The 16,652-nt window shown below is 55.3% G+C and overlaps 6 protein-coding genes across 6 annotated transcripts; 2 read left to right on the top strand and 4 right to left on the bottom strand.

The window, feature by feature from the left end:
• Positions 1-518: 518 nt before the first annotated feature.
• Positions 519-1,833, top strand: BGZ61DRAFT_369238 (uncharacterized protein; the record flags this gene model as incomplete). The annotated part of the gene is made up of 2 exons (XM_046241947.1): positions 519-602; positions 655-1,833. 2 exons carry the CDS (start codon positions 519-521, stop codon positions 1,831-1,833), a joined length of 1,263 nt encoding a protein of 420 aa, XP_046096277.1.
• Positions 1,834-2,091: 258 nt separating this feature from the next.
• Positions 2,092-3,103, bottom strand: BGZ61DRAFT_369059 (uncharacterized protein; the record flags this gene model as incomplete). Its single annotated transcript, XM_046241935.1, has 3 exons — positions 2,092-2,805; positions 2,896-2,982; positions 3,047-3,103. 3 exons carry the CDS (start codon positions 3,101-3,103, stop codon positions 2,092-2,094), a joined length of 858 nt encoding a protein of 285 aa, XP_046096276.1.
• Positions 3,104-3,590: 487 nt separating this feature from the next.
• Positions 3,591-8,828, bottom strand: BGZ61DRAFT_499556 (glycosyl hydrolase family 47-domain-containing protein; the record flags this gene model as incomplete). Its single annotated transcript, XM_046251420.1, has 7 exons — positions 3,591-3,677; positions 3,736-5,803; positions 5,857-6,045; positions 6,113-6,236; positions 6,621-6,622; positions 6,968-8,107; positions 8,161-8,828. 7 exons carry the CDS (start codon positions 8,826-8,828, stop codon positions 3,591-3,593), a joined length of 4,278 nt encoding a protein of 1,425 aa, XP_046096275.1.
• A 1,326-nt stretch (positions 8,829-10,154) lies between these two features.
• BGZ61DRAFT_150100 (EF-hand protein) lies at positions 10,155-11,438 on the bottom strand. Its single transcript, XM_046237359.1, has 7 exons — positions 11,329-11,438; positions 11,088-11,144; positions 11,003-11,018; positions 10,727-10,852; positions 10,593-10,663; positions 10,393-10,534; positions 10,155-10,333 (listed from the first exon to the last, which is right to left on the bottom strand). Exons 1-7 carry the CDS (start codon positions 11,329-11,331, stop codon positions 10,299-10,301), a joined length of 450 nt encoding a protein of 149 aa, XP_046096274.1. The 5' UTR covers positions 11,332-11,438; the 3' UTR covers positions 10,155-10,298.
• Positions 11,439-11,970: 532 nt separating this feature from the next.
• Positions 11,971-13,565, top strand: BGZ61DRAFT_150076 (t-SNARE). Its single transcript, XM_046237358.1, has 3 exons — positions 11,971-12,337; positions 12,432-12,982; positions 13,041-13,565. The coding sequence occupies exons 1-3, from the start codon at positions 12,315-12,317 to the stop codon at positions 13,496-13,498; spliced, it is 1,032 nt and encodes a 343-aa protein (XP_046096273.1). The 5' UTR covers positions 11,971-12,314; the 3' UTR covers positions 13,499-13,565.
• Positions 13,566-13,722: 157 nt separating this feature from the next.
• BGZ61DRAFT_463979 (uncharacterized protein) lies at positions 13,723-16,620 on the bottom strand. The gene has a single exon (XM_046247456.1). It carries the CDS (start codon positions 16,457-16,459, stop codon positions 13,760-13,762), a length of 2,700 nt encoding a protein of 899 aa, XP_046096272.1. The 5' UTR covers positions 16,460-16,620; the 3' UTR covers positions 13,723-13,759.
• Positions 16,621-16,652: the final 32 nt, after the last annotated feature.

The following is a 16,652-nucleotide window of genomic DNA, read 5'->3' as shown; positions in this document are numbered from 1 at the left end:
TAGCGGGGCTGTGGTGGTGAACCAAGACGTCCGTTTTCCATCCGTTTTCCATCCGTTACTGAGGCTGAGCTCCGTTTCGATCTTGGGGGTTGCACAATTCTCGACACAAATGTTTGGGGGTGGTCAATGCTTGAGGGGCAGAGGTACCTCCGCATGCGTGAGTCGATACCAGGGACCCGCCAGGGCGATGCGCTGTAGCACCTAAAACTTTAGGGACTCAGGAGGCTCTACCATGTACCTCAGTCAGTGGAGTGCCGCTACGACTCAGTGTGGCCGGTAGGTGCGTTTGGCCTCAGCCTCACAGAACTCCACTGCTCCTCGCTCGCCCAGCCTTTCATCATCGAGCATCGTGTCTACCCTCTCCATCTTGGCGCATTCTTACACCTTCAAGATCGGTGCTCCGTTCCCAATCGAGCCTTTCATTTCTCGTGGAGTCTCTTCCACTCATGCCCCAATCCGCAACATAATTCTCGCTCGAGCATACTATTCTCTGCTTCCTGAACTTCCCACGCGACAAGATGGATTTGGATATCGAGATGGACGATGCCGTCGATACGACGCTCGACGCACCCATCGCCGACTCTGGCCACAATGATATCCTTGTGAGTCTACACAGAGGATATCCCCCGACTCCGGTATTAACTCCCTCCGTAGCAACCCGATGAGCCTGAGGAGCCTGGCGAGGTTGCCGACGACGATCCCCCGGCGGACGACTCCAAGACGATTGTCCCCAACAAGGTTCACATTCATGGCGTGGATTCCTTACACACGAATGACATCAAGGCATACGTCAAAGCCCACTTCGGCGCAGTCGACCGAGTTGAATGGATCGACGACTCGTCCGCCAACCTCGTCTTCAGCTCTGAGCACACGACCCGCGACGCTATTGTCGCACTGAGCGCCGTCCCCGTCGCAGATGCCACGGCTCTCGCAATCGGCGAGACGCTCCCCGCAAAGCCCGTCGACGAAAAACCCGAAATTACCCTCCACGTACGGTTCGCCCTGGCGAGCGACAAGAAACAGGCCGGCGCCGCCACGCGCAGTCGCTACTACCTCCTCCACCCCGAACACGACCCTGAAGAGCGACGACGCCGGAATCAGGACAATCGCTCCAGGTACCGAGACCGGGATAGTGACTATCGCAGAGATGGTAGAGATGGCAGAGACAGCGACTATCGCAGGGGCAGTGGGCGGCGGAGACGAGATTCCGAGGAAGATGTCGAGACGTTCGAGGCGAGCATGTACGATGACGCACCACGAGCGTCCAGAGACCGGCGGCATTCGGATTCGGACGACCGCCCACGATCATACGCCAAGGAGAATCAGGGCAAAGAGCTGTTCGCCACCCGACGAACGGCGCGCGATCGGTCGGCTTCGCCAATGCGCGACGGCGACGGTGACGATGTGATGGGCGAACGGGCCAGCTCTTCCGGTAACAGAGCCAGGGCCCGCACCCTGAAGGATCGAATCTCAGCAGATAACAGCACGAAGGAACTATTCCCAACCAAGGAACTTTTCCCAGTTAGGGGCTCCGGCAGCCGTGGCAGCAGCCGGCTAGATCAGCTGGAGCGAGCCATCGGATCAGCGCACCTCCGGGAGGAAGACCGGCCCAAGATCGTTGCGGTACCCGATGCGCCTGCAGGTGGAGCATTTAACATTCGGGGCATTGCGAATCGGCGCGGCGATGGGGAAGGCTTCTCAATCAGGGGCGCCGCGGGTGCGAGCGCAAAAGAGCTGTTCCCAGACCGGTTTGGTGGTGGCAATGCGGGCAAAGAACTCTTTGATAACGGCAGAACGAAGCGGCGGCAGAGGGCCGAAGACCTCTTCTCGTAGGCAAGGAAGAAAAATCGTCGGGCGACAACAAAATGCATACAGGCACGGCCATGCCTATCGTTATGGCCATGGATGATGGGATGGAGTGAATAGATGCCTCGAGGATAGATAACTATACGATACCACGGCACAACCAAAAACAATCAAACAGCGATACTCTGGGCAATACTGGGCATCCCGCCTCTTCCCCTCTCTAGCGAGTGAATCAGCGAGCCTCCTCGGGCGACCAGTTCATGCCTACTCGCCTGTCAAAATTTCCTACCACCACTTCTCCGTCATGACCTGTCCGGGTTCCAGCCCAACTCCCTTCACCGATGTTAAGATGCCAACCATCTCGTCTGTCATGGTCGGAGGCCCGCAAACATAGACGACACATGAATCCCGCTCCTGGCCGACCGCTGCCTTGAGGTCCTCATGTCCGAAACGGCCGGCCTGGATCTCAAGTCCACCCCCGTTGAACTCGCCTCCCAAATCATGCAAGAGATCCGGCCCCGGGGATGTGTCCGTTGCAAAGATTTGAAACCGTCCCTTGAGCTTCTTCTCTCCAAACAGTCTCGCAATCCGCCGTACGAAGAGGACCTCGGCCACACCACCCGCCGGAACCTTGCCGGCATACAGAAGCTGCACGTCGCCCTCGAAATCCCCCTCCGCAATAAAGCTCATCATGCTCATCAACGGGTTGATTCCCACGCCGCCCGCAACCAAGACGACCCGCCCAATCTCGGCGGCCGCTCTCCCGGCCGGCGGGAATACGAAGCTGCCTCCGACGCGCACGCTGAGGCTCGATCCAAGGATCTCTTCCACCGGGCGCCAGAGCCACGCAGCTGGCGGGTTATCCGGAGACTCTTGTACGGCGAGCTCGAAGTAGGGACTCTCAGTGGTCGCTGCGACCGAGGGCGACGATGTGAGTGTGAAGCCCCCTGGTTTGGCGAGGCCAGGGACGTATGTGTCGAGCCATTGGCCGGGGGAGAACTAAACCATGATATTCTGTGTAAGAATTTCTTCTCTTTTAATCTCACCACATTCGTGTAATTCGTGTGGAGGTTGGAGCAGTGCACATACCGATACCGGGTGCTGAAGTGATAACCGGAATAGCCGCACGCGTTCATTGATCTGGTCCACGCGGCTCAAGGTCACCGTATGCAAACCCTACCCAGCTTCCTGGTTAGTCTAAAGATCCAAGATGTGTATAAATTAGTGCCACTGCAGGTACCTCGTCTCTCGGCTCCTGGGAAGTTCTCTCCAGATGCCCGGTGCGAACCGTTGTCATGGCTGCCGTACAGATGAGGCTTGAAGATGTCGTTGGTAAGTGGATTTCGGCTCTCCAGGTGGTAGGACGGATATGATTTGCAAGAACTCGTGCTCTTTGAATCATCAAAACGGTGTGGTTATGAAGGTCGCTTTGGTTTGAATTGATTGTAGTTGAGCCAAAGTTAACAGGTGCGAAGTATTGACCTACCTCTATACATCACATGTGGGGTTATCACATTGTCTAAATAAGTCAGCCAAGTGGTGTCAAATGCCGAGTTAGCAATCCTCGATATCGATCTAACCCAAACAGTAAATGAACATGAACATGGTGGCGGCACTGAGAATTTGGACGAGCCTCTTGCAATGTAAACAAAGGACGTTTTGATCGTCATTTTGAACTGATTCTATCTTCTTCCATCCCCGGGTCTCACTCCTAACCCCTTCCATCCCCCTCCGCATTACGTACGACAGCACCTCCACTAACGGCCTGTCTCCCCTCAGCCCGCTCATGAGGGCTCCGTCCAGTTGACCTGGTCCATAACCTGTCCGGCGGTTGGGTGCATGTACGTAATTCTCAACCGCAGTCGCAGAGGCTAAGACAAATGTTAGTGAACTGCACCGAACCAGGCACTCATAAGAATAAAAACTTACCCCCTTACACCCAGAAACTCTCATCGTCTGGGTAGCTTCGGCCCCAGGCATGAGGTCCGAGGAGGAGATGCTCAGCAACTGCAGCTTCTGAGACTTGGGAACGGCGGCCTGCAGGCCCACGTTGGACAATGTCGCCGTCCCGCTGTTGCGGAACTTGGCAATGGCCTGGATCATGCCCTCGGCGTTCCGCTGGATCTGGAACGTCAGGTTAAGATCATTGGCATCGTAACAAGGGATTCCAGCAGGCGTCTGAGGAGTCTGGGGTTGGGGCGACGCGGCCGATACCCGTGACATGAGATCGAGGTTCGATGAAGGCGCCGGGGAGGCCCTTGATGGCTCGGCTCCGAAGAGATCCATGATGGATGAAACATTGGACTGCGGGGGCGGCGGTGAGGTGGAGGAGGGGGCGGGAGAGGTAGCGCCGCCAAGGATATCGGCAAGGAGATCGGTGTTGGTCGTCGAAGGTGCGTTGGAGGGCGTGGCAGCGGGCGAGTCCATGATGTCGAGAAGGTCCTGCTCTGTCGGCTTGATGACGCGAGATTTCCGGTTGGCGGCCTTCTTCTTGGCAGGGGCCGCACCAAGAACTCGAGACTCCTCCTTGATCTGTGGAACGGGCATCTTCTCGAGCACACCCCTTCGGACTTGGTCAAATTGGAAGAGGTTTCCATACTCAACTGCTCGCTGCTGCACCTCGACATCCAGGCTGGTCTGGTTGTGCTGCATCAGGCGTCGGATCCTCTCAACCTGAGAAGCATCCGAGAACCGAGTGGTCAACTTCATGAGGGCAGTAATGATATACTCAGTGGACACTTGAGTTGCATAGGCACTGTTCAAGATGAGCGAGAACAGGTCAACAACTTCGGACTCCTTGACCACCTGAACCAGCTCCTCTTCCTCATACTGGCCACCCTTGAGGAGGGCGTCCGAGTACTCGCCAATGCACCAGGCTCCGGCTTGTGTCAAGCTCTCCTGGGTAATGTCCTTCTTGAGGTTGACGTACAGCTTCTGTACCGCGTAGGTCTGGAGCTCGGGGGTCGTTGCGACAAGTCGGACAAACGACGACAGGATCTGCTCCTTGACGTAATTACCAGCCAGCGACATGACGCGCAGCATCGTGTCGAAATGCCATCGCTTGTTGGGTGAGAATTTGTCAGCCGCAATACCAATTTGGCTCGTCATGGTAGGCTTGAACTCGTTGTCTGCTACTTCCAGGAAAGCCAAAAGCTCTCGGATTAGAACTCGAACGTTGCTCTCGTTGATCAGGGTGAAGCTGAGGTCCAGGGCGCGGCGTCGAATACTAATATCGGGATCCCGCAGACACTCCAAGATGGTGTTTCGGTGTCTCTGCACAGCATTGGGCTCGATCGCAACTACCTTGATGAGGGTGTTGAGGGCCACATATCGAATGTTGTTATCCCGGTTGGTGAGAAATTTACCCAGAATGTTGACACCGAGAACCCTCAGGCCGGAGTCGGCCTCAATATCCAGAATGGTGCGAACAGCCTCGTACAGGATCGAGTTGCCAACATTCTTGGAGGATTCGGTGTTGGTGGCGACTTGCGCCAGGATATCGTTAATCTGTTCGCTAGTCTCGGCATCTCCCACAGCCAAGACTCGCAATAGATGAAGGATCTTGACCTGTAGGAAGGGGTCGGTGATGCCAGTAACGTCATGCTCAGGTGCGTATCCCGATGTTGCCAAGCCCTTAAGAGTCCGAACCAGCCCCGGGACGAAGGATCTGAACTTCTCGACGATCCCTTCCTCGCCACCTTCTTCCTCGTCAGCCTCGCACAGGCTGGTAACCAAGGTCAATCCACACAGCAGAACGCCATGGTTTCGGTCCGAGAGGAGCTGGGTTGCCTTCTCCAGGAAATGCTCCTGTAGGTCGGGGACCTTGCGAGTTATCCGCATGGCGCAGAGAGCGGCCTTTCGTCTGATATAGGGGTTCGAGGTAGAGACGAGACTCTCAATTTCGGGGAAGAGATCTCGCGACATCTCGATCGAGGCAATGTTGCCCAGTGTGCAGAGCGCGAGGCCGACGACATATTGGTTGGAGTGGCCAAGGTCACTAGATTCAGTATTAGCGATACAGCGGCCACCTTAGCCACGGATTGGGCATACTTCTTGAGCGAGTTGGTCACCAGCGTAAGGACCTCTTGGTTTTCGTCAAGCAGCAAACTCGTGGCCAGGTGTCCCAGGCGCTTGTCGGCAAATCGGGGGGATGCTAGAAGCTTCAAGCACTCGATCTGTCCGAAGTGGGTTCGCTCTCCGAGTGTAAAGAGGTAGAGGAGTTTCGCAACGTTGTTTCGACTATTCCAGGCCTGTCAGCGCGAGCCCCGTGGCCGGGTATTGCGGCCGTGCTATCACGGGCACCTACCGGGTGTTGGGGTCGTGGCTCTCCTCCCTGAAGCTTGCACGGATGGCAGCGCTCTCCTTTTGGATGACGGCTCGTTCGTCGGCAATCGTCTTGGCCGCACGCACATTGCGGATGAACTGTTTCACTGCAGCACCGGAAGTATCAGCGGCTATCCCGTGGTCCTAGAGCGGGAGAGGTCGGCGTGGCCATACAAGAACTCATCTTGGGGAGCAGGACGACCCGGCGATTGGGCCGCCTTGTGAGTGTTGTCCAGGGGCTGCGACGGCGAGTTGTAGTGACAGCGAGATCGCCAAAAGCTCAATCAGCTCCAGGAGCAACCAAGGAGCTAGACGAGGGTCGAGATGGGCGGGCGGGTTGGCGGTATTTGAGGAGTGTTCCCCTTACTCAAGGCAGCTGTATAACGCAGGTTGCGCCTCCACGGGTCACTCACTGACGGTGTGTGCTGTGGTGCTGTGGCGGCGGCGGACACATTTCAACGTGGGGCACCGGCCGAGAGAGCCAAGCCAACCCCTAAGACTTAGGTAGGTACGTACCTCCCAGACCGGCCCAGCTGAGTGGACTGGCTAACACAGATTGAGCCCGGAAAAAGCAACGGCCCGTGCACCACTAATCTTCAGCATCCAATAGACATGCATCGCGATTAGAAGCCGACAAAGTCATGGAACCAAGTAATTAACTGATGTTTACTATGTACATCAGTAGAAACAAGTATAACCATAATGATAGACACATGCTAATTCATACAAAGGTCTGATATACTTCTTCCAGACCTGATAATCCTTCTTTTTTTTCCCCTTTTCCACTCCAGTGTGTGTGTGGCTTCGCATGCAACCACCATTAACGCCATTAACTTACACGTCGAGACGCATAAATGGGTGTGCCTCTGTGTTCAGCACCCACTTGTCCAGACTCACCACATCAAACTCGCTAAAGATTAGGTAAAAATACTTGAGCGTCTCTGCCAGCCAGAAGCTTTCCATGCTGTCCATCATGACTGGCTCCTTCTTAGTGACATCATTAAGCGCAGATGCCGCAATCTCAGTCCGAGTCAACGCCTCAATCCGCTCGAACATATCCCATGCTTTGTCCATCCATTTGGGGTCGCCAGTCAGTCGGTACAAGACGAAGATGGATTCGATGGCTTCCGGTCGCAGGATGAACTTCGGGTCGCCCACAGCCGACATACCCTTGGGAATATTGTGCCTGTCAGCAACCTCCTGAGGCGTGGGCTTTTTCCAGCCTTCCGGCTTCTTCATCCCAGTTGGCGGTGTAAATTCATTTGGATTTTGAGCTTCGATAGCCTTGAGCCATTTTGCCTCATCCCAGTCACAGGCTTTCGGGTCAGAGGAGTCCATGTCACCGCAAGAGACAAAGCTGAACACTTCAGGGCCAAGACCGGTCTCGGTTGCATTGTATGCCCAGACGCAGCCCTCAGTCAATTGAATAGCGACCTCGAGGTCTTGTGGCTGGTCAAAGAGGCGGCTGGCCAGTCCTACCATGCCACCGGCGAAACAGGTCAAGTGCTGACCTCGATAGACCTCGGTGAATTTGGGCTTTTCTCCAGGCAAGTCGGTGATCACGAAGTCGCCCGAGATCAAAATTGGCTCCTTCCAAGGAGTGAGCGCCTTCCGAAACAAGTTCTTCTTGGCGACAGGGAGGAATTGTTCGTACAACTTCCGCGGTTGTTCGAGCTGCCCTCCGAGAAGAAGATATTGCTTTGGGAGATACTCGTACAGCGAGTCCGACATGCCTCCGAGGGTGAAATCCGTGCCTGCGTGGAAGGCCGGTGTATATGCATCAATTTCCACGGGCCACATGCCTGGCAGGCGCGAGTTGAGCTGGGACGCTTCAAACTCGTCCCCAATCCTCTTGATGGCATCATAGTACTTCATGTCACCAGTCAAGTGGGACAGCTTGGTCAACTCGAGACTCATGGATCCCATCTCGGAGACGAGCACATGCTGGCTAGCAACCTGCTTCTTGCCATATACATATCTGCAACAAGGGTTAGTGATCAGCACCGTCGACATGTTAGACAAAATTCTCACTGCTTCCAATCCCATCGAGTGACAGGCATGTGGTTAGGGGTGTCGAAAGCACACATGAGCAGGTCGCCGACCTCGACGGCCTTCTTCAGAAGCGCGGGGTGAGTCTTGCCGCTGATCTCGTAGGCAGATAGAAAACCTCCGAGGTAGCGGATGTTGGTTTCAAAGATATTGATAAGGGGAATGGCGCTTGTCGAGAAGTCGATCCCCTGGGCTGCGGCCACAGCCTTTATGAATTCATCCTTCATGTCCATAATCCACAACGAGTCGAGAGAATCGACTAATGTGGCAGCCCAGCCGCCGAAGGGATCCTTGGCCTTGCCTGTGAGTGGTGTCACCTCATCATGCATCCAGGCGTAGTATGAGTAACCCTTCCAGCTATGCTCGAAGCTCTTCTTGACGGCATTGAGTCGGGACAAACGAAGCTCCCTAGCAGCGGTGCTCTCAATGGGAGTGATGGCCTGGATCTGAGGTATCGTCACGCCTTTGCGCCCCGACGGGATAGCAGCGAGCTTCTCGACGGGATACTTCGCGGGCCGTCGCGCCCACGAATGAGGTCCAGGGCCGGCCAACGGATCTCCCGAGCCGAAGGAATCCCGCAGATACCAGAAGCAGAAAAGCCAAACTGCCGCCACAATCAGCCAGAGGCGACCGCGCCGGAGGCCAGACATTTGCGGCGGTGGACGGGGCTAGGGCTGTGGATGAGACTCGTGAGACGCGGGAGGGACGCTTACATCTCAACCCGAAGATGCAAGATGGGGATTTGGCAAAGCAACCTTCAGATGGTGAGTGTGAGTTGTCAAAGTCGGGGGCGTCAGCCTTCTCTCCCTTGCGGCTGAACCTTACGAGACTAGCAGGTCCCAGAGGGGAAGCCTAAGGTAACTCCTGGTGTCACACCGTCGGATTGTGGCTGAGGGGACTCACTGAAACCATGAAATTACAGCGAGGGGGGTAGCCTAACACGTGCAGGTACACTGCTCATCAGAGCTGGAGACAGAACTTGGCCGTCATCAACCCATGTAGAGCCCGAGGGTGAGATACGACGCGGATACAAGCATGATACGAGCGCGTCAGCTGTGCCCCTCCGCTTCTCATGCGCTCACAGGCTCCAGTATGGCAGGGAACGGAGCAAGGGCCGATCCGCCACTTCAACCACCCATGGCCCTCCAAGGCGAGAACCCCAGCACCCCCAGGGCCATCCCCAAGGGCCATCCCCATCCCCTAGCCCTCTCCGCCTCGTGTGGGAACCGCTCTGGCTCTCCATTTGCGAGAGCATGTTTGTTTTTAGCTATTCATTCCCCGGGCTCTCAATAGCGCCGTGGCAAGCTGACAGGCGCGGACTGGTGCTGCACGGGCTAACCTGGTCAGACTCGTTGTTTCTCAGGCCAGATCGCAACAGCAATCGCTTGCCCCAGGCCCCTGAATCCAGAACGATGCCGCGCGCAGCACGTACCGTTCAAGGCCATCCATCATTGTTCTGCAAAATAAGCAGCCAAGCCAGGCCGAGGTCCAGTTAAAATACGAAAACAGGGAATACTAATTACAACGATGGCTAAAGAACAGCCCGCCCCCAAAACCAGGTGCCCTGGCTGTAGGGCTGATGTACGTACTCTGCACCGACGGGGATCATGCTGGTGGTGAGCTCTTTTGTTGACCGCTCACTGCCCCTCAGTCACCATTATGCTCGGCGTTATCGCAGTCCAACCTATGAGAATCCGATGAAGCTCTGTCTTCGGCGTCTTGTCATCGGCGATGACTCGCAGTCGAGCTGTTGTACATGCATCCAGTTTCTCACGTACGCACACTCACGCACACTCACGCACACACAGATACTGGGTACTCTCCCGAGTTGAAAGATCGCTCTGTTGTCATGAGCCACGGCCATACAGCCATCGCACAATAGGGCGGTGGAGAAATAAGTGAACACGGAGACCAAGCCATTCCTCACAACATCAACCCAGCTAGTCGTAGATGCCTCCCGAATCGCTTGCAATTTGCCATTATAAACGCACAAGATTTCCCGTGGCCTCCCGGACATCCTGCACACTAGCAACCCACCCCGTCGCTCCATCAGTAGACGGCGGGGGTGCAGAGATGGCGCGGCCGAGTGATGGGTTGTTCGGGTATCAAAGTATCATCACTTACTTCTGCATCATAAGCTGGACGAACTCGTTGTCTGGTAATCGGGTTAGCGATAAGGCGTGCAGCCAGGTAAGCGAGGGGTAGATAACTCACAATCAATGCGGCCGTCACCATCCTGGTCAGCCTCTCGGATCATCTCGTCAACCTCGTCGTCGGTAAGCTTCTCGCCGATGGAAGTCATGACATGACGCAGCTCAGCGGCAGAGATGAAGCCGTTGTTGTCACGGTCGAAGACCTGTAATGGGAAATCAGCATGGCAAGTAACCAAAAGGCTGCGTCCCTTGCGCACGAACCTTGAAAGCCTCTCGGATCTCCTCCTCGGAGTCGGTATCCTTCATCTTGCGCGCCATCATGGTGAGGAACTCTGTAATAATCGGGTTAGCTTACAACGGTCCTACGCAAAGAGGGCGTCGGTATAGAGACGTACCAGGGAAGTCGATGGTGCCGTTGTTGTCAGCGTCGACCTCGTTGATCATGTCCTGAAGCTCAGACTCGGAGGGGTTCTGGCCCAGGGAGCGCATGACGGTGCCGAGCTCCTTGGTAGTGATCTGGCCTAGAGTGAAACGTTTAGTTGGCCGTCATGGATTCAATTCGCATCGAGGGACTTGTATATGATGGGCAGGTGATGTCGAGTAGATCGAGACTGGGATCGGGCGGACGCCGCCTTGGAGAGGCGGCTTGCGTAACGGGGAGCATCACTCACCATCGCCATCCTTGTCCTACGGGAGGGCGTTAGCAACGATTCCAGCGAGCCCGGGCCCGGGACGAAGAAAGAGAGTGGGACTTACAAACAGGGAGAAAGCCTCCTTGAACTCGGAGACCTGCTCTTCGGTGAGGGAGTCGGCCTATGGTGATAATGGGGTCAGTGGCGGGTTCGAAACGCGGCATCATCAGCACCAGCCAGCAGCCCGCCCCTCCCAACCGCCTGGCGGGGTCGACGACGGGCGGCAACAGCGCAGAATCAGGGGAAAGCGAAAGCTAGAGACTGGCGACGAGGATGCCACGCAAAGCAAAGGGGTAGGCACTCACCATGTTGGGCAGCGGCGGTAGCAAAGGTGAGAGGTAAGGGGTGTGTGGGTGTAGATCGTAGGAGGAGGATGACTTGGATAAGTTGTGAAGTCGCGGGGTTCCTGGCCAAGAAAGTCGGACCTTTTCGCGGGTTGAGCTTCGTGGGGACTCTGGACACAGGACTGGATACCAGCACGAGTCTGGCGGGGAGGACGGCGAATGGGTGGGACGGAAGCGTTCAGGGGACACAGATAGGTACCTTAGGCATACCGCCAGTGGACAATCGCTCCACTAGGGCCCCTAGCCACCCACTAACGACCAGTAACGGGCGGCACACGGCAGCTACGACGACACTGCAACCTCCAGCGGCCCAGCCACACTGAAATGAGGGAGAGGTATCGACTGCCATGGAATGAATTGGAGACGGCGCACTGTCCCTCGCACTGCCACGCAGCGTATTTCCAGGGGGTGTAGCAGGCCATGGGCGGGGCACAGGGGGCTTGACATGGCGGCGGGGATTACCGAAGGTTACCTGAGCCCACCTGAGGGAACTGCTCGGCAGTGGCCCGCTGCCACAGTTCCAAAACTAGCACTGTGCGGCTACCTCCTGACGTTCCTTCACAAGCCCCCAAACCCCAGCCCCAGCATGTACCAGATGGAGCCCGTGATTTCAAAACTGTCCCCTCGAGTCTGAGGCTTATTACGTACGTACCTGCGCACTGCTCTCAGCGACCAAGTGGTGCTCTAGTGGACACTTGGAGGGTCCCCTCCCCTGTCGGCATCTCGCCAGTGTGTCGGAATGCAGCGAGCCGGCCAACAGCAGCATCAACCCGCTTCCGACCCGTCTCCATTCGCGATCCGATCCATCCTCCACCAAGCTCCTCCATGACGACGCCCAACACCTCGACGACCGTCCCATGACGCTCCCTCTGCGAACTAACTTACACCATCTCTCCTCTCATCTCTACTCACCCTGACGGTCGCCACGATCACCGCTTGCGTCCGCCATGTGGCGAGACCGCACTAACCTGTATGTTTGGCTGGCTGCCTCCAACCCTCCAAACCCCCATCCCATCGCCATTGACCACAGGCGTTCCCGCTGCTGACGCCCTTTGGCTTCAAAGATATATCTCCTACCGGCAGTCGTATGCGCACCATCCCACGCAGCGGAGACCCTACGGACCCGGCGCGTCGGGGGCCGGTGCCTTGGCCGATACCTACTCCAGCAGCAACTATGCGCACGAAGATCGCCGCGGCCTGCTGTCGGCCGGCGCATTCGACGACGATGGCGATACCGTGATTGAGATGGACCTGCTTCCCCCACGCTGGGCCGACATTTCCGACGAGATCACTGACCTGCTCACCAACATCGCTACCAAGAGCCAGAACCTTGAGAAGCTACATCAGAAGCATGTCCTTCCGGGCTTCAATGACGACGACGCCAAGCGCGCCGAGGAGACCCAGATCGAGAAGCTCACCCAGGAGATCACAAAGGGCTTCCATGACTGCCATCGATGTATCCAGCAGGTCGAGCAGATGGTGCGCGAGTCGAGGGAGTCTGGTACCATCAGCAGGGCCGAGGAGACCATGGCCAAGAATATACAAATCTCTCTTGCCACAAGGGTCCAGGAAGCAAGCGCCAACTTTCGAAAGAAGCAGAGTGCATACCTCAAAAGTACAGTCTCCTATCTCACTCCGATCCCTCTCAGAGGTTTGTTCTAACTGATATCTAGAGCTCCGTGGCATGGGCGGGCTTGCCTCCCCGACTCCCGGATCCAGCACGCCTCAGCCTGGCTCCTACTTCGATCCGTCCCTCCAGGAATCCGACGCCGACCGCTCATTCTCCCAATCCACCCTTCAGCAGGCCACCCAGCAAAGGATGCTACACTCCAATGACGCTGCTATTGCCCAGCGCGAGCAAGAGATCGAGGACATCGCCCAGGGCATCATTGATCTGTCTGATCTGTTCCGCGACCTCCAGACCATGGTCATTGACCAGGGCACCATGCTCGACCGCATTGACTACAATGTCGAGCGCATGAACACGGATGTCCAGGCGGCCGAGAAAGAGCTGAAGGTGGCATCTGGCTACCAACAGAAGTCGACCAAGAGGAAGATTATCCTTCTCTTGATCCTCCTCATCGCCGGCTTGTTCATCCTTCTCATGATCAAGCCCAAGAAGCACGACTGAAACGTTCAAAGGATCGACTATGTCAGGATACCCACCGTCGTCCCGGACCCGCGATCTCTTTTTTTTGGTGTAAAACTGGTCTCTGTGCCCCTCGCGGGTTAAATTTGCTGTTGAACAAAGGTGCAACTTGCCTCTCAACCTGCAGAGACCCTTATATGCATGTACCAATACAATGTAAAGCACTTGATGAAGGACATGTCCCTGATGTAATTGGAGTCACGGGTTTTTTTTGTTAATAATATTTCACTTGCATTACCTTGCCTAAGTGTGTTGTCTATCCTGGAGTCTATCTTGATTCGTTTCGGCCCCCCAAATCCCTTTTTCTTCTTCGGCCCTATCCTCGTCAGTTTCATACGCCGCCGCCAAAAGCCTGGGGTAACGGTCCCAGAGCTTCGGTTTATGGTTCTCGAGCTCTTGGATGAAGTGCGGAAGGGGTGGGAGAAGCTCCGCACCCCAGGCCTCGTCGGCCAGGCGCTTCAAGTTACTTGGTGAAAGCTCTCGGTCATCCCTTGCTCTATGTCTCCGTCGACCGGGTACTTTAGCCATGACGATGCGCGAGATGAGGACACTCTTGAGCACCTGGCTGTCAATGTGAAGTCCCTGGTCACGGAGTATCGCGAGGAACCTTACCCCCCACGCTATGTCGAAGCCCGCTGCGCTTGCTTCTGTTACACGCAACAGTGCTCCAGGGTGTGGTGCCAAAGCCAACTTCCTGTCAAAGCTCCACCTAACAATGGCTCGTTGCAGCGATGCGTCGAACAGCTTCGCCAATGGATGTTGCTGATGTGAAAGAGGAAGATCGGTTGGGATGTAGTGGACGTCGTCATTCGGGGCTGTTCTCTTCCCTCTGCGCCAATGTTTCTTAGACAGCTCTTCAGCATCTCCCAGGCCCATCTCGTTTCTCCAAAATTCGTCCAGAAACAACTGTGGCCAGTTTTCTGGGTCCTTATCACTCGTGCCAAGATCTTCACCAAGAGAACCCTTTTTCTTTGATTCAATCTTCTTGGCAACCTTCGATATGTGCTTCGGTGGTAGGTCTTCTCCATGGACCGGGAACAGACCCTCGGGTGCTAAGGCGTACAAATCGATAAGCTCGTAACTCAACTCTTCAAGCTCGTCAAATCGTCCAAGGCGACCCAAATTGTACAGAATAATCCGCCAACATCTAAGGGGTATCGCGACGTCGTGGCGCGCCACTCTCCGGATGATATGAATTGCTCTATCCAAATAGGGGTCCACGGCAACACCACAGCGCCTCTGTTGAGTCTTCTTGGGGAAATACCATAGCCTGTCAAAGACTTGTTCCAACATGTTGGCAGAGTTGGCGTGCGACATCTTGACATCCAAAGATTCCATTCTGTCAAGGATCAATCTCGCGTGTCCAAGGTTGCTTCTAGCCAATGTTCTTTTGAGGATTAGGTTAAGGTCTTTTGGGGGAGGTCCTTTGGCTTTTTTTGGCCGCCCTAGTGTTGCCCATTGTACCTCCTGGAGCAAACGTTCCCGCTTCGAATCTTGTTCTCTCTTGGCTGCATCCATGAGCATACGCCGTGTCTTGGCATCATCAAACTCCTCTGGATGGATATCACACAGCAGCAGATCGGTCAGCAGGTCTTGCTGATGACCTTTCGCAAAGGATACTAACGCCTTGCAATATATTGTTTGTGTAATTGCAATGCCCAGCGCCTCAAGCTGGAGTATTCGGCTTGCGACTTCTTGGACATTGTCCTCGCGAAGCGCCAAGGACTGTAGAGATCGTGGCCCGATGGTCCGAAGGCCAAGTTTGTGCATCATATTGATAGCAAACTCCACAGAGGCCCAGGAGCTAGCAAACCAACGGGCCGCAAAAGAGTCACTGTAGACTCCCTTCAGTTGGGTCGTTGTATGCCTTGGGGGATTTGGGTCCTCGAATTTCGTAGCGGCGGTGACAGGATTATAATGAGCAAGCTCCAGCTCTTCCGTCGCGAAATGTGTGAGAGGGTAATATTGCTGACAAAATTGCAGAAAGGGTCGAGATTTTGGGGTAGATGGAAGATCTCCATGGAGAACAAGTTGCTTTCTCCAAGCCCGCGCTGTTTGAGAATGTCCATACTCAAACAAGGTTGGTATCAGGTGGTCGTATACACTGCGACAAAAGCTAAGTTCGTACAACTTCTTGAGGACGATCTGGAGTTCCGGCGCTGGGTTAATGGCGAAACTGACAAGAAGAGCACGGAAGTCGTTGGTATGGGGGGTAAATGTTGACATCAACCGCAAATGCCAGAGGTACGCAGTATCGTATTCAGCTTGGTCAAGGTAAAAGTGAAGAACTCGGGTGTATAGTTCAGGCCATTCAAATTTGAGTTCGTTGCGAAGGTGTTGTGCGACTTCGTAAAACACAAGCATTCGGGTTGAATCGTTCAATGCCGCCGACAAGATATTGTTCCGGAAAGATTCGGCATGAAGGTCGACGATAGGTAAAAAGTTTCCTGTGCCACGGAAGCTTAGAAAGAGGTCCCAAGATTTATCATCCGCGTCGCTGTATTGCTTCACAACCCCATGAGGTTCCTTCAGAGATGTTTTGTCGAGTCCCGGGTCAAGCCCGACATTCTGCAGAGTAAGTCGTTCCGAGGTTTCCGACCTTACGGAGTCCGGCCACGACAGGTCCTGTGGCGCATCTCGATATAACTCGCCCTGCCCCAGCTCTCCATCTTTGCTCCGTTCGAGAGGAATCGAGGAAAGAATCGGCTCGTCGGAAGTGGCGATACTCCACGGCTTCTGTGCCACTCCTGGTGATGCGGCTCCAGACCCAAACAAGCGGCGAGCTGAAAAGCTTGGAACAACAGATGGAAACACTAGGGCAGCGGATGACGATGGCCGAGTTGAGGAGCGGGCTAAACTTGCTGTCAGGACGTTGCAGCTTAGATCTGATGGACTTCGGATCGGAGATGGAGAGTATCGAATGCGTCTCAAGACCTGATGCATTCCCGTCGTTGGCTCCGACCAGGTGCAGCGGATTTGTATCACCGCATTGGATCAAAGGTAGCAGAAAGCCGATGGCTAATTGAACTGCTCTTACTGAATGCCAGAATTTTGTCGATAACTCTTTGAAGGCGGAACTTTTTGATTCGCGCAACTAGAGCACGTCGCTGCTGCAGGGGGGGGTCACAGCAGCACG

Source organism: Ilyonectria robusta (assembly GCF_021365365.1).
Source record: "Ilyonectria robusta strain PMI_751 chromosome Unknown BGZ61scaffold_36, whole genome shotgun sequence".
NCBI classification, from domain to species: Eukaryota; Fungi; Ascomycota; class Sordariomycetes; order Hypocreales; family Nectriaceae; genus Ilyonectria; species Ilyonectria robusta.
Note: the sequence above shows the minus strand (reverse complement) of the source record. Positions and strands in the feature narration are given on the sequence as shown.